The sequence below is a fragment of the Eptatretus burgeri genome, chromosome 13, assembly GCF_056783735.1.
Source record: "Eptatretus burgeri isolate ZD-2024b chromosome 13, Ebu_testis_v1, whole genome shotgun sequence".
Lineage (NCBI taxonomy): Eukaryota > Metazoa > Chordata > Myxini > Myxiniformes > Myxinidae > Eptatretus > Eptatretus burgeri.
In genome coordinates, this window is record NC_140973.1 from 81,082,039 (window position 1) to 81,098,508 (window position 16,470).

The 16,470-nt window shown below is 44.1% G+C and overlaps 1 protein-coding gene across 1 annotated transcript in view; it reads right to left on the reverse strand.

The window, feature by feature from the left end:
* Positions 1-8,395: 8,395 nt before the first annotated feature.
* Positions 8,396-16,470, reverse strand: part of LOC147014908 (arf-GAP with GTPase, ANK repeat and PH domain-containing protein 1-like) — an 88,834-nt gene continuing 80,759 nt past the window's right edge. Inside the window, exons 14-18 of the mRNA XM_085853358.1 lie at positions 12,932-13,086; positions 11,117-11,204; positions 10,701-10,923; positions 10,110-10,359; positions 8,396-9,522 (exon numbers count right to left, since the gene is read on the reverse strand). Of these exons, the coding sequence (XP_085709484.1) occupies positions 9,406-9,522; positions 10,110-10,359; positions 10,701-10,923; positions 11,117-11,204; positions 12,932-13,086 (833 nt within the window). The 3' untranslated portion in view covers positions 8,396-9,405. The remainder of the gene's footprint in view (positions 9,523-10,109; positions 10,360-10,700; positions 10,924-11,116; positions 11,205-12,931; positions 13,087-16,470) is intronic.

The following is a 16,470-nucleotide window of genomic DNA, read 5'->3' on the forward strand; positions in this document are numbered from 1 at the left end:
TCACCTGCTTGAAATCTAATTATTTTTAACAAGTTCTAAAAGGTGCCAATAATATTGTCCAGGCCATTTTAGGATTTCTGTGTGGAATAAGCTAAGATTTCGTAATTTTTTCAGCGTTTTTTTTATTTTAATTTTGTTCCACTGCAAACCAAAGAAATACATTTGTGGATAGCAAAAGATTTTAAATTTCAACAATTTTCTGGAAGCAATGGTGCTTTATTTGAAAAAAAGTGCAAGGGTGCCAATACTTTTGGCCATGACTGTATCTTGTACTTATCGTCTGGTTTGTGCCTTGAGAAAGTATGGCCGACTTGTCAGATTGTGCTTCTGCCTCTATTTTTTATTCCACGTGCCTCGTTTTCACTCCTTTTATCCCAGGTATTGTTACTTCTGATCAATCAGCACAATTCTTTACCCTTCCTCACTCCAAAAAACAAACAAACTCTATCTCCTGTATTCAGTTACACCTTCGTTCCCTATCCCTTCTTTTCAATACTATATATCCAAACTGAATCTTCACACCATAAATGTCTCTTCCTTTAAAAGCTCTTAACATCAAAAAAAAACTGGAGCTGTTAGACATGCCCCGGATACCTCCACCAGGCCGAACAGTTTACGTTTTCGATGCCACTGATAGGCCGGATCTGGATTTCATAACACAAATCGAATCGGCTTGTTCTTGTCATCAAACCCACTCAACCACCTAGTTTTGTCATAATCCACAACGCTTTGAAATATGAAGTAAAATATTGTTAGAAATAAATATCGTTTTGGTCCCATCTCTCAATAGTGAAGAATTGCTTGAGAAATTAAAAAATTCTCATCCCCGGATCCACATTTGGATCTTCACCAAAATCAAATCATTTAGTCCTTGTTGCAACCCCAACCTGTCCACCAAGTTTCATCCGAATCCTTGCGTAACTTTTTGAGATATTCTGCTCACAGAAGAACAAACAAACAAGAAAAACAAGATGGACGTCGTGCACAGCACGATACTGTCAAAATCCAAATAAACAAGAGTTGCCATGAAAACAGCAATTTGGTAATTTGTAAAATTTGACCTATCAAGTGTTTTACATAATGGAATGTTGTGCATAACAAACTTGGTTAATACATTTTATAATTGATGTCTAATAGGTGTTTTCCATGTTTTGGATGGCATTGACCTTGACCTTTGACTAATTTTGACAAGACATTATAAACATAGAGTACACATGCGTACAAATAAGCTGTGTGAGTTTCGATCTGATGTCTTGAAAAATTACTGAGGTTTGGCAATAATGAAATCCCCCAAACCCCCCCCCCTCCCCCACAAAAAATCCCATTTCACTATAAAGGGGTAAATTTGTTGTCATGGACACCATTTTATCTTTGTCACGTGGAACTTTTCCCTGTGCCACTGAAAAAGATGAGCAGAACCTGAACAAAAAGAGAAAATGCATTAATTACTTAATGATATTTTGCACCCTCTTAGCTTGGTATGTGGTTTACCAATGTGGGAATTTTGATTATGACTGGTGATCTTCAAGTGTGATTGCAGAAGGCCCTTAGACAGAGGGATGGTACTCCACCAAACTGTGGATGAAGCCATTGTAGGAAGATAAAAGTTTAGATGTGCTAAGGAAAGACTACATGGAGGAGGATACCCAGTTGGTGGTTGACTTTCGAGGAAAATTTAGATATGCGGTTTGCCCATTAAATATCATGACTGATAGCGAGGCCCAAAATATTGAGTGACAACTTCTTCAAGTGGCTTGTTGAGGAAGTGGATGGTAGGGTTAGTCAGATGGTCTTTCTAGACAGACAGAGTGAGAGTGTGAGATTTGTCAGGATTGCAAGACATGTTCCAAGTGTTGGAGCACCTTGTGATTTTATCCAGATCTGCAGAGCGTGAAGAGGCTGCCATCTGCCGATCTGAAGGATGAGGGTTGCTATGGCAGAGTGTGGAATTATCAACAAAGACATAAATAGGATTTTCATTTTCCAGAGTCAGAAAGATTGTTCATGAAAATTAGGAATCGGACTGGATCCAAGACACTGCAGACACTCCAGCCTTGACAGGGAGAGAAGACTGTTGAGAGGAGACCGTTGAGAGCAATATGTTGACTACGACAGAAAGGAAGTCAGTTATCCATGTGTGGGGTTGGCTTTGGATGCCATAAGCAGAGAGTTTGCAGAGCAAGGTGGGATGTCAGGCTTTATCGAATGATCGAGATATGTCCAGAGAGGGTCCTGATCTCATTTCTGAGATTGATGGCATCCAACCATTATTGGGAGAGCATAAATACTATATTCATGGTGCAATGACCGGGTGTGAAGCTGAACTGACAGTTTAAGGTCAGTCCGTTGGATAAAAGGAAGGACTTGATGTAAACTACGATGATGGATTCCATGACCTTGCTGATGATTGAAAGTAGTCCAATAGGTTGTAGTTAGGGGATCGAGTTTTGCACCACATTTATGTAATGTAGTGATGTTGGCTGACTTCCAAGCAGACAGAAGATGACGTCGGACAAATGATAAGGTGAACGGAGCAGAAAGCTGATGTGCAAGAGCAGGTTTTTAAAGACACTTGCACTTATTGCATCCGCAGCAGTTGCAGAATCAGAGTCGATGGTTAAGTAGAAACTTCTCACCTCAAACGAAAAAGCCCAGAGTCCAGGAGCAGTTGGGTGTGACTTCGTAGGGTGGTTACTTACAAAGAGCAAAGGGCTGAGGACAAGATTTCGAAACAAACGCAGAATTGAGGCACTCGGCCTTCTCACGAGCAGAATCTACTGCAGCGCCATTTTAAGTCAGACAAGGGATGGAAGCGGAGCATACTCCAGAGCCAGACAGGATAGGGAGATTTGTATTGGCCTGTGTGTGGTGATGTTTATGGGGAATGCTGTGTTACCTACAGTTATCTGGTGAAGGAATAGTTGAGAGCACAGGAAATTAAGGTAGGGGTGTTGTTTTTAGTGTCACAGTGATAGTTCTTGTAGAATTAGGAGAGCACACAGGTGTTTGTGTGTGGCTGCTCTTCATCCACAAAGAGGTGCAGTACTCTACAGTATAACATACCAGGCCAAGGATCGCAGACAGAGGATATGTGCATATGTCCCCCAGCTGATGGATTTAGGTTTCTGGATAACATTGGCCTGTTTTTGTATTTTCACAAATCCTCCTTAGATGTCCTTGTGAAGTCGAGCTGCGATCCAGTGAAATACAAATATACTTTTGTGTGGGCCTCTTTCTGGACTTCTTTTCTAGAGAAAATCTCATCTGGGTCAGCACTTGTCAGCCAATTGTTCCAGTGAAAAACAGTTGCCATGGTTTTTGAGGGTTGTGAATGGAGTTATCAGTGTATGAACTGTGAATTACTCCTCGCTTGCTTTTAGTTCCTTGGAAAGCCTGGTGTTGGCTTAGTGGTTAAGGTGGTGGCTTGGGATCCTAGGGTCCTGAATTAAAATACACCAGGGGGTTGACTCAGCCTGTCATCCTTCTGAGGTCGGTGAAATGAGTACCAGTGTACTGGTAAGGGGGACACTGCATCAGCGACATAGCCATGTCCCAACCAATGATGCAATCAGCAGCCACAGAGAGAGAGAGAGAGAGAGAGAGAGAGAGAGAGAGAGAGAGAGAGAGAGAGAGAGAGAGAGAGAGAGAGAGAGAGAGAGAGAGAGAGAGAGAGAGAGAGAGAGAGAGAGAGAGAGAGAGAGAGAGATATATATATATATATATATATATATAAATATATATATATATATATATATATATATATATATATATATATATATATATATATATATATCCATCCTTAGAAAGTGGAGAGCACATCTCAAAGGCTACATCGTTGTGCAGTGAGAGCAAGGTCATCTACACAAGCAAATTTCCACGAGATCATGTGTGGCATCTTACTTCTGTCGTAATAAAGACTGATGAGGGGAACACAGGGCCTTGTGGGATACCATTGTTTATGATCTTCGAGGAACTTGAATCGTCTCTGACGAAACCTCGAACTGGGCGATTGCTCCAACAATGACGTTAAGACCAGTGCTGTGATTTGGATGCACTATTATAATGCAAAGTCCGTGTCTCCACTGGATATCATGGGCTGACAAAAGGTCGACAAAATGGAACCAGTCTTGAGCTCATGCTGGAAAAGTCTCGATGTCTGGTCCACCAAGAACAAAGAAAAAGTAGAAGAGTCAAACCAGAGGTCCTTACTGAACTTAATTTTTCAGATGATGTCGCCTTATTGTCAGAAGAAATTGAACAACCGCAATAACCTTCGGTGGCAGGCTGGTCGGTGGTCTTTCTCTTCTCTGGCCAACCCCCCCTCTCGCTGCTCTGTCTGTGATTTGTCCCCCTCCCCCCCCACCATATTTCTGCAGGGCACTCAAGGACCACCAGCAACCCCCTTCTGGTGAAACTCCCAAAATCAAGAATCACTGCTCACCTTCACTCTTTCATTCCTCTTTTTTTCTCACCTCTGGAACAAACTCCCTCACTCTGTTCAATCCCATTCTTCCCTCCAGGCCTTCAAAACAGCTGTTCACAACCATCTCTTATCTTCCCCCATCCAAAACCATGATATTTTCTACCCCTGTTATTCTACCCCACACCCACCTCCTTCAAATCCTCTGCTTTCCTTCCTGAAAGTCCCTGTCGTGTCCATCTTGTTTACCTCGTGTACCCCGCCCCATCCCTCTCCCTTCCACAGATCTCTGAACATCTGTGTTCCCCACTGTTTCGTGCTTCCCTCTCCAGCCCCTCTTGTCTCCTGCTCCCTTTGTTATACGTTCCGTGTGTTAGCTCTCATACGAACCTTGATATTGTACACAAAAAAACAACAACCTCTCAAGAGAGTCGAAACAATCTCCGATAAGATAGGACTAACGATCAATGCTGATAAAACTAAAGTGATGGTATGCAACCAGTTGAGAGGGGTCTCAATAATATCAAACGATGGAATAATACTCAAGACAGTCAATGACTACCGAGTATCTTGGTTCCTGGGTGAACACAACTGCTCCGCTTTGTGGGTGACTTTCTGCCTCATTGAGAGCTTGCAACAAACTTTCAGGAATATGGAAATTGACACTCTCTCGGCATATGAAGGAACCAATGTTCATGGCAACAGTGGAAGTCAAGTCAAGCATCCTGTTTTATGGAAGTCAAGCATGGACCCCCACTTCGACCCACAAGAAGGGACTCGATGGATGCTCTCCTCGACTTCTTCATTCAGCTTTCAATGTCGATTAGTCTGAACATATGACAAATAAATACTCTACGGTTCTTTTCCTTGGGTCTCGGTTAAAATGTGAAAAAAAAATCTCAGGATTGCAGGGCACTGCTACCGCCGCAAAAACGAACCTGTTTACAATCTTATATGCAGGCCACCTAAACCTGGAAGGCTGAAGTGGGGTAGACCAGCGCTCAACTCCATCAACATGTTGAAGAAGGACATGGTCCTGGAGACAGAGGAACTGCACAGAGCAATGCTCGATCGAGAGGACAGGAAGCTGAGGTTCAATTTCATTTGAGTTTGGCCTAAGAAGTAAGAAGAATGCAACTACAGTCAAAGCTCGTTACTATGCCACCTCGCTTCTATGCCACTCTCACTATTATACCACTTTTGCTCGGTCCCGACAAAATTCAATACAAAATAAATTTACTATGCCACCCCCTACTCTCGCTACCATGCCACTACTGTGTGACTGTTAAAAGGCACGAGTCGTGAAAAAGTCTGTATTGCGCAGTGCTCGATTATCACACTCACGTCCAAAGGCGAAGCGACGAACTACAGTCCAGCTGCGCACAACATAACTCAATACGTACGCGCATAGTCAGACTGTGTCAAAACATGCGATTCTTCTCCCCGATGCCAGCCACAACAAGCCAATCACAACACGCACAACGAGACACAAAAAAGCGCGAGCACACACACAGACACGCCGGCACACGTACAACAGTGACATCATTTTTTTTCAAATTCAGCCCATAATGTCAGCTCAGAAACGCAAGCGAACCGACTTTACGCTGAAGGAGAAGAAGGAGATCATCGATGCCGCGAAGAAGGAGCCGAATCAGTCCAAGTTGGCCAGGGAGATTAGCAAGAAATGGGGCGTCGAAGTTAAGAGAACCACCGTGAAGGGCATTCTCAGCAAGAAGGATGCAATCGAGGCTGCAATCAAAGCTGGATTTCCATCGAAGCGCATGAAGTTGACGCAGGCTCACGACCCGAAGCTTGATGAGGGAGTGCTCATGTGGCTGAAGCAATCAAGAGGACAGAATGTGCCTGTCAGCGGCGATCTGATCAAGGAGAAGGCGATGAAACTGGCCGAGCTGATGCACATCCCAGACTTCATGGCGAGCGACGGTTGGTTTGGCAATTTCAAGAAGCGCCACGGCATCACGTTCAAGACAGTGCAGGGCGAAGCTGGAGCGGTGGATTCGCAATCCCTTCTTGAGTGGCAACAACAGGTTCTCCGGCCCTTACTCGGGCAGTTCTCCGCAGACGACGTCTTCAACCTGGACGAGACTGGACTCTTCTGGCAGCTGCTTCCGAACAAGACCATGGCTTTCAGGGGAGAGCGGTGTACTGGAGGAAAGAAAAGCAAGCAAAGGATCACTCTTCTGGTTGGGGCAAACATGAGCGGCAGCGAGAAGTTCCCTCTTCTGGTGATTGGCAATTCCAAGAAACCCCGTGCCTTCAAGAACAAAGAGATCCCGGTCAAGTACAAGGCGAACTTGAAGGCGTGGATGACGGCGGAGCTTTTCGAGGAGATGTTGCGTGCGCGGGACGGACGACTCAGCCAGCAGGGACGCAGAGTGCTGGTCTGTCTCGATAACTTCTCTGGCCACCCTCCCGAGCTCGAGCTGAACAACATCCAACTGGTCTTCTTCCCACCCAACACGACAGCCAATTCGCAACCAATGGATCAGGGAATCATAGAGAACCTCAAGCGCCACTACAAGAAGCTCCTGCTATGCCGCCGGCTTGAGGCCATACACAAGGGAAAGGAGTTCAAGTTCACGTTGCTCAACGCTCTACACATCGCCCGGCGTGCTTGGGAGCAGGTCGGCAAGTCGACGATCAGGAACTGTTTCGCGAAGGCCAAGTTCATCGAAGAAGAGATCCAAACTGAGCCACAGGATGCGGAGCTGCCCGACATCTGGGAAGCTCTGCCTGCCGAGGAAAAGATGCACGAGAACGAGGAGATCGAGCTGTCTGACTTTCTCGAAGCCGACGAGCGCCTCGCGACTGGCGGGTATTTCACGCTGGATTAGATTGCGGAGGAGATCCTGTGCAGTGAGGAGCCGGTGGAAAGCGAAGATGACGAGGTAACTGTCGAGGAGGAAATCGTTCCGTTCGAGGAAGCCCAGCGCGCTTGTAGCACCGTCCGGAAGTTCATGCAGCAGAGAAGCGGGAAGCCCGGTGTGATGCAAGCGTGCGATCGGCTAGACAACGAGATGCACGAGATCCGCCGAAAGAAGATGCGCCAGCCGACGATTCTTGAAAGCTTTGTGTGTCGTGAATTTCTCGCCATGCCATATGTTAGTGTGTGAACTCTGTTAGTGTGTGTATGTTCTCCGTTCGCTTAGCTTAGACAACAGTCGTGCCTTTTACTTGCTGGAATAAATTTTGTCTAAAGATTAACTACAGATGGGTAACGAGAAAATAAGGCCGTTTTTACAAAATCTCGTTACTATGCCACTCTCGCTACTATGCCACTTTTGCTTGGTCCCGACGGGTGGCATAGTAACGAGCTTTGACTGTACTTGGTTTGAAGCCAGCTTGCTCTTTGCTCGACTACTAGCATAATACGGGTCAAAATAAGTCGCTCGAACAGCTGATGTGTTGTACACAAAGGAGTGATATTAGTCACCAGCTTGAGGTAACAACAGATGGTTTCCCTGAACGAAGAAGCATTGAGGATGGCAATGGACTTACACAAGGTGACATCAGACTAATGCATGAAATGAAATCAACAGGACATTGATTGATGTACGCTGGGAAGCAAGGAGAAGCTGACGTTTTGGGTGTTGGCCCTCCTCTTTTGTTCCGATGAAGGGTTAACGCCCGAAACGTCAGTTTCTGTGTCGCAGAGATACCTCAACGTCTGTCGATTTAATTCATCGTTCTACCCGTCTGCCGATGTAGGTAGCCATTCACCTTCACTAGCAAGACTAGTTCTTACAGAACGGACCGGTTTTACCTCTCAACAAGTCACAAATGTGGGGGCCGGGTGTAATCCCATTTAACAAGGACAACACGTGCCGCTACATTCACCCAACGACCAGCACATGAACCCGATGCTATCATTGTGCCAACATCGAACGTATCTCTTATCTGGCTCTTAAAATCACAAAATCTTCATCGTTAACGGTGTGAAGAGGTACACGACAATTCACGACAAACGTCCATGTATTTTTGATTTCTCAATGGATCCTTGAACCATTTGTGTAAATGCAGAAGAGGTTCTTGGTCCGTTTATAATGTACCAAAGCTTAGCAAAGTAAACATGAAGCAACAGACATTTTGAGCTGTCGATTGTTTGTCTGCTCGGGCAGTTTGTTTTTCTGTACAATTTTTGGCAGTAAGAATGGGCATCAGTCCGACACCCGATGCGATGTTTAACGACGTGAAAAGAATGTTCTATTGAACAGTCAGTCACGGATCATTTGGTCACTAAATGCACTGATCTGCAAAGCAACCCCCAAAAAACCGAGGGTGCTTCGGTGGGCAGCCAGAGACACAGACTCAGCATTCGAGTAATTCCAAAAGTTCCTGAAAATGGTATTTTGTACGTGTTGTATTCCCAAAAGTGAATCTGCCCTGATATGCTGGGACATGCCAAACCTAACCTGTTTCGCTTTTGCTTATGTTAATCTCATTAATGTGCTGTTGTTTCCAAGTTGTACCCTCTGGCAGACGTTCAGTACCAAGTGAATATGTGTATCTGAACTACCCGTCCCGATGAGCTGTTTGGGTGAGTGCAGCGACCACCAGCAAGCACTGCTTCTTCAGGGTATCTGTGAGATCTTCTTTATCATGCTTCTGTTTGTGGCTTTGAGGTGCTGGTTCTTTAATATTTGATGTCTTGCACCTTCTTAGTGGCTAAATAAATCTTGTTTGTGTTCTTTATTCAAATTCTCCCGTTGTGCAGATCCAGAGTTTGACCTTGCATAATTGAACGGCCAATTTTATCGACCCCACCGACCAACCCAAAAACCTGTAACTTGATTTTTATTCTGGAACAAAACCTTAGCCGTTTGGTGATGCAGAGCATGGAGTAATCAAATTCTGAGGGAGAGAAAGAATGTTGGGATTCTTTTGGGAATTTCTTAAAATTCGTAATTCCCAAAGCAGTTCATTTGAGAAGGTCCAGCCTGCAGTTAGACAAAGTGGCTCTTCAATCAGGGCTTGGGTTGATTCTGCAGAAGAAGATGGACGCATGAAGCGTTGCCTGCTAGTTGCGCAGAGTTCAGTGCTGTCTGGCCGTGTACATCATGTTTGTCCATGTCTGCGCCATACTGAAAAGAAATGGAGTTGGAGAGTGATGAGTGAGAGATGTATACTTAAACTTGCCTCTGTTTGTGTATATACAGCAATGTACAGATCAAACCAAAGTATCAAAATGAGAAATGGGGGTAGTTGGGAGGACACCATGTTCAGACTCTGCTGCATTGTCAAAGCCACCACGGACCAAGTAAATGTTGACTCCAACAAGGCTCAGGTCTAACTTTTCAGTCACCAAATGACCTTCACAAGCGGGACTGTGCAGACTGTGTGTGCCCAGTCCATAATGTATGTACTTCACATAGAAGAGAGGGTCAGAGTAGGGCAGAACAGAGAACTGATTTGGGAAAAGGGAGAAGAGGGGGTGGGGTGGAGTTGGCTTCACAAGCGTGCTGTTGTCCACTGGACCATCCTGGCACAGTCATCATTTCTCTTGTCTTTGATCAAATATATGACTCAAAGGGGGGGTCAACATGTGTACAAATTAAACCTCAAACCACATGAGATAGGTCTGTCGACCAAGTCGACAAACCAAGCATTGATTAGAATCGATATGTTGAAAAGAAAAGGAGGAAGAGGTAAATAAACAGCACAGACTCACCCAAATGAGTAGTTGAGCAAGCACTGAGTTGCCCTGCTGGCAAGCTACATGCAGGGCTGTGCGCCCTTCCCCATCAGTTGCATTGATGTCATCCCGTTCACTGTGTGCCACGAGCTGCATGACCAGCCGCACGTTGCCGTCGGCCGTGGCATGCGCCAGTTGTTGACCCAATGGAAGTTCTAGCTGCGGTAGTGGTGCAAGGTAGGCTTTATCCTTGTATTTTTGCTCGATCCAATGTTCCTTCTCCTGTCTGCAAAATGTAATGATGCAGTTTTGTACATCTGCATACACATACCTGTTTGGTGATGCAAATTAAGAGCATTGCTCATGATGCTATGCAACCCATGGAGTGAGAGGCTTGCACAAAAATGAAGTAGAGAGGAACACTCATTCAAAGGAATGGGGAAGCGGACGAGGAACTAACAGAGGCAACATAAGTAAGGACATGTGGCGAGAACAGAAACAGAGGGAGATAAGTCGATGCTGACAAGGTAAGGGAGATAAGCAGAGATAAAGGATCAGGATGGAAATGCTGAAAATGTGGGGTAAATGTGGAAAAGAAAGCAGGTACACTGGAGAAGAGGGTCTGACCGGGTGGTGTTGGGACACAGCTTGTCCGTGGTCGAGCAGGTTGCTTCCCAGACACTGTTTGCGAGTTGGTTGCCCATTGCTGCCAGAATTCCAGCTTGTCCCGGAGGCCAATGATCGAGGTGTAGGGAGCGAACCCGAGATAGATGGGCACCAAGGGCCCGATGACCTGAGCAGCATTCGATGCACATCAGTGCCCCCAGGTTGAGACTCGCCCAAGTTGGATCTACCCAGCAGAAGGAAAAAAAAACAAGTATTGTGCATTTTCTGAAAGGTGCAATGCAATAATGTGCACATTGAATGAATAATGATGAAAATAATACATTTAAAGCTTGCAAGCAATAAAAAAAAAAACATTATATATTTGAGTTTGCATTGGGGCACTATGCCGTCAGTGTGTGTATAAGGGCACTGCTTACTTGGTGCTCCGCAGTCTACACAAACACTGTTACCAGGAGTGTTAATGATAGTCTGGATGGTAACTGAGGAAGTCTCATCTTGCTCTGACTGCCAGACAAAGAAAGTCACATTGAATGCATCACCTTTAACATTCATTTTATATAAATATGCTTTGGAAAGAGATGGGGGAAGCAGGGGAGATGATGCCGAGGGCATTGACAATCTACATACTGATGTAAATGCAAGTTGCACGATTGTGTCTGAACGAGGTAAATGTCGTAACCATAGCACGTATAATGCTGAATAATACCTCATTTAAAAGCTCTTGGGTCTGGGCAGTGCATGCAGAGGTCGAAAAATATTGATATTCACACAATTTTGAGTTATGTGCATTTTAGTGCCAACGTTGTGCACAAGGGTGATGTATAGGCTCAGATTCACTGGTTTGCGCACCTACCGGAAGTGAAGAAATAATAAAACCACAAACTTCAGTCAATTCCGTTCAACTTATTGCTCAGTGGAATAAATAGACCTTTTCATCTGTTTACTCCACTGAGAAACATTAGCTGTCGAAACAGTTAGTGACTATTATGTGGACATTTGATTGGGGTGGGAGGTTGAGGACTTGGAGAAGAAAAGGGGAATGTAGAACAAAGGGTTGGAGTGGTGGAAGGGGACAGAAAAGGGAAAGAGTTGGGAAAGTGGGTTGGTTGAAGCTGGGGGGGGGGGCAGAGTTGAGGACTTGGGGTTGAAAGTGGGCTTGCAGACTTGGGGTTTTGGAGAGAGAGGGGTGGGGGTTGAGGAGATGAAGAAGAAAGAGTGAAGAGAGAATAGAGAGTGGGGAGAGGGGGTTTGTAGATGGGGGTTGAGGATTTGAAGAAGGAAGGGTTTGAGGACTTGGTCACATTTTACATGACATGGAATTTCTGTGGGTTCCTGCTATTATGATGTCAGATGACATTCGCTAAAAAATCCACACTCAATTAGGAACAAATTCCTTTACAAAAGTTTGGTGGAACCGGGTTATCTAATCGTATCTACGATAATATAAATACTGGATGTGTGGCTGTAGTTGTGTCATTCACTCGTTGATTGGTTGCGACACTGGCCAATTGGATGGGCCTGTTTTTACCTTCACTCGTCTGACCAATTGGGTGTGACCATTTTTCCCAGCATCGTTGTTTCTGTATATTGTTATCTTGTCTATCCACGTCGGAAAACAATGGTCTGTCTCGGCTAGGTGGTGTGGCAAATCACATGATTTCTCACCTCATGTTTCTACACCTCTCACAACGGTGATTACAACATTGGTAATTACAGTGCTGCATCTTTATCACACGCTTGCCTCACCTTATGACTCATCCTAGTGATGACTATATTGATCGCAGTGCGAATCTTGACAATTTTATCCCGCCAAAAGGGCGGTGATGTCCGCTCGTTTACATAAAGCAGAGTAGTGAGGTTTCTCCTAAAAGGTTTTCCATTGTCTCACCAAATAGGTTGAGTTTCTTCCACAATGCCAATCTACTCTGGATTAAAGGGTCACCATTTCTGGAAAGCAGCTATGGCTGGTCACCCACCTTTTGTAATCACTGTCACCCATTATAGGCTGTCATTACAGTTAATCATTGTCATCAGTGTCCTTAAAGAGTTAACTGCTGTTAATGTCATGTGCTATTGCATTTGTTCTTTTATTGTTCTGCAGATTAAAAAGTTGGATTATTTGAACAAATAATGTTTTGTCCTAGCATTTGTCATGAACTCATGCTGGCCCGTAGTGGAGGATACAACGTGGGTCACACATATCCACCTTGCTTCTCCAGGCACCCTCTTACTTTGACTTTGTTTCCTTCAGAAGCCTGCAGGCGGGCCAGAATCTGTGCCTGGATCGCGGAGACCCAGGCCTGTTGCTCTTCCGGCCCATCTGCCCTGAACAACCAGCTTTCTTCGCTCAGCGACACAATGGTGAACTCGTACGCATCATCAGGCTCTGAAAGGAAAGTCAGGAACGATACAAACCACCGCACATCAAACTTCGACAGCTCAAATATATAGTGAAGCCTGACTCGACGGGTAATGCTGTGAAGGAGGGGATTGAAAAACGGAAACCAAAGCTCTACTTGGGGGAGAGAAAAATGTACGGAACTACGATTTGTGGACATTTTGTTTGTTAACATGTCACATGACATCCAAACAACAAGCTGTATTACTCCGGCGTTCACAATTCACAAGTTTATATCCCCAGGTCATGAAGCACAATGATTTGTTACCACTTCGTCACCATATTGGAGGTTTGACAAGTGATGCTGATTGATTTATCCTTGTTTCCTTCACTTCCATTTATAAGGGGCGAGGTATCATGGTACCGAGCTTCTGCCCTGTCTTAACCACGATACTCCTCCACTTCCCCATCTCCTCAGCTAACTCTGTACATTCTCCAACCACCCCCACCTTATTGATATCCCTGCTCACACAATCTTCCCATCTCAACCATGGTCTACCTCTTTTCCTCCAACCTTGCTCAATCAACTCAACCTCGATATAAATTTACCAAAATTCATTTCTGCTAAAAACAAACAAACAAAATAAACCAATGTCACCCGCAGGGTGACCCGTATCTTGCCAAAAGGTGACCACGTGTGACTTCTTTTAAGGTCACACTGAGGTGAACAGAGCTGCTATCCACCAGGAGCGACTCCTTGAGGAATATCTGCCTACGAGAGATTCCGATGAGAATCGTTCTACAGAGTAACCATGAAAAATATGCGTTTGCCTCATTTGTCATGAAAAATGACGTCATAATGTCTCAAGCTTGACATATCCAGAAAGCACTCACCGAGGTGTTCAATTTGAGGTACTACACGATATGGTTCCTAAAACTTGAAAATTTGACCTTGGGGTCAAATATGTTTGACCTTAGGCACTAATCATGAAGGTCAAGGCCAATCGCCACCAAAAATTAATCGGCTGAGCGCCAGACCATCAACTATATTCCCATGAAGTTTGAAGACGATCCGATCAAAATTACTCAAAAAATAAGGGTTTCGTCGACTCCCCTGATTTGCAACAAAGTGACCTTGACCTTTGACCTTGACCTTCAAAATTTTATGCGCTGAAAAGGACCTCTATAGGCCTCTGATATGTGAAGTTACAAAAATTTCCAATGATAACTGTGCTCTGCATAATTTTTTATATGTGATTACAGACAAAAAAAAAACATACAAGCTGACTAACATATCTTACAAAAACTTCGTTTTGGCAAGATAAAAATATACTTTTGTCGTACAAAAGATTCAGCTCATGGAGGAGAGAGAGAGATAGAGATAGAGATAGAGATATATAATTGCCTACTCTGTTTCTCCAAACAAGGTCGTATTTGTAGAAAAAAAAGGACTGGTTCACAATATACTAAGTGCTGACTGCACCACAAAGTACCATAAAACTTAAGCACTCATCCACATATTACACAATACAGCATCATACTGCTATTGTTAATCAATTATAAATGATACTAAAAGGACAGACAGCTCAGGCACCACACCAGAGAGCTCAGACTGCACATGCACATTTGCCCCAAATTTGTTGTCCAAAATTAATTTCACAAGACGAAGGGCAATGTAACAATAATAACAATATCCCCCTTCCGCCACGCGGCGGGGGATAAAAACTTGCAATTCTTAATAAAATGTATTTAAGAAGATTAAATACGGACACTCTCCGTGAGCCGAGTGCCATGACGTATGTCATGTAAAACGGACAGGTCCTGATATAAATCAATTGTGTCAATGATACACAACTATTTCTCATAAATCAATTTTTTTTCACCCGTTCGTTGTTATGTCCATTTTTGGGTTTCAGGAGGTGGGAGGAAGTTCTCCCAGATCTCAAAATCTGCACCTCCTTTTCTGTAAAGGATCATGATTCATGAACTAAACTAAGAAACTTTGTTCTCATGTCCTCGTTCCAAGGGATCTTTTCAAAATCTTCACTGAACCTCTGACAGCCTCCACTTGTAGTTCGTTTGTAGTGATATTCCCGGAATGATTTTTAAATACCAAGTTAGGGTTTTCTTTGTCATTGCTGAAGCTCTAACTATCACTGGTACAATTTCAGCTTTCCACAATTTCCAAATCCTCTTGATCTCATTTTTCAGATCCTGATATTTGGACATTTCCCTGATTCCTGTAGCATTTACTCCAAAGCCATTGTGACCTGAAACCTCAATCAACAATGCTGACGTTTCCTTTTAGTGTTTGAGCACTACGTTCGGATACAATGCTTTGTATCCATTGTCCACACTTGATGGGATAATCTTGTCACGTGTGAGCATTACATGTTCATTTTCAAGGATCGGACTTGGTTTGTGTTTCCATGATTGTTCTGGGGCCGGGGTGTTGAAATATTTACAGATGTGCCAGTGGATTACTCCACAGACGCAGTATTGGCTTTCTGTGTGCAACTGTTCTGACATGAGTTTTTTACATCCCAAAAGGGGGTGACTGGTACTTTCTGTTTCTTCCCCACAAAACCTGCATTTGTCCAATTGGCTCAATCCCACCGTTTTCCTAAAGGCATGAGTGCAGTGTCCTTGGTCTTGGCCATTGATGATGACTCGTTCTCCATCTCAACTAATTTGCCCTCTTCTTAGCAATTCCAAACAGCCTTCCTTGTCAATCCCTGTCCTGTCAAGCTCTTTAAAAAAAAATCTTCTTGATCTTTTGTCATTCTCCCATTTGTCAGAGTATTTCTGCTGATATTTATTTTTATAATTTCCTTTTTTCCCTTTGCAATCACTGGGGCTGTGTTTGTTTCTGTTTATGTTTATCTGTGTAGTGTCCATCAAAGATCCCTTTTCTGCTTTATTGTTTTCTTGCTCATGTACAAATGCTATCCAATAGTCTGTTGAGCTTTTCACCTGCTCCACCAGTCTGACACATGATTGTTCTGTGCACTTGGTTAAGCTCCATCAAACCGCCGCCTCCTTCTCGTCTTGGTAAGTATAACCTCGGTATGCATTGGTTTTTGTGGAACATCTTGTGAATAGTTAGACGTTTCCTTGGTTCCATGTCTAGATTGTTGATCTCCAGTTGTGGCCCATTGAAAATTGCACAGCTATATTGGTACACAGGCACTGGAAGTTGGTTTATAAGAGAGAGAGAGAGAGAGAGAGAGAGAGAGAGAGAGAGAGAGAGAGAGAGAGAGAGAGAGAGAGAGAGAGAGAGAGAGACTGAGACTGAGACTGAGACTGAGACTGAGACTGAGACTGAGACTGAGACTGAGACTGAGACTGAGACTGAGACTGAGACTGAGACTGACTGACTTTAGAATTAGTCTTATTCTGCATAGGTACTCTTTGCTGATTATTTGATGCATT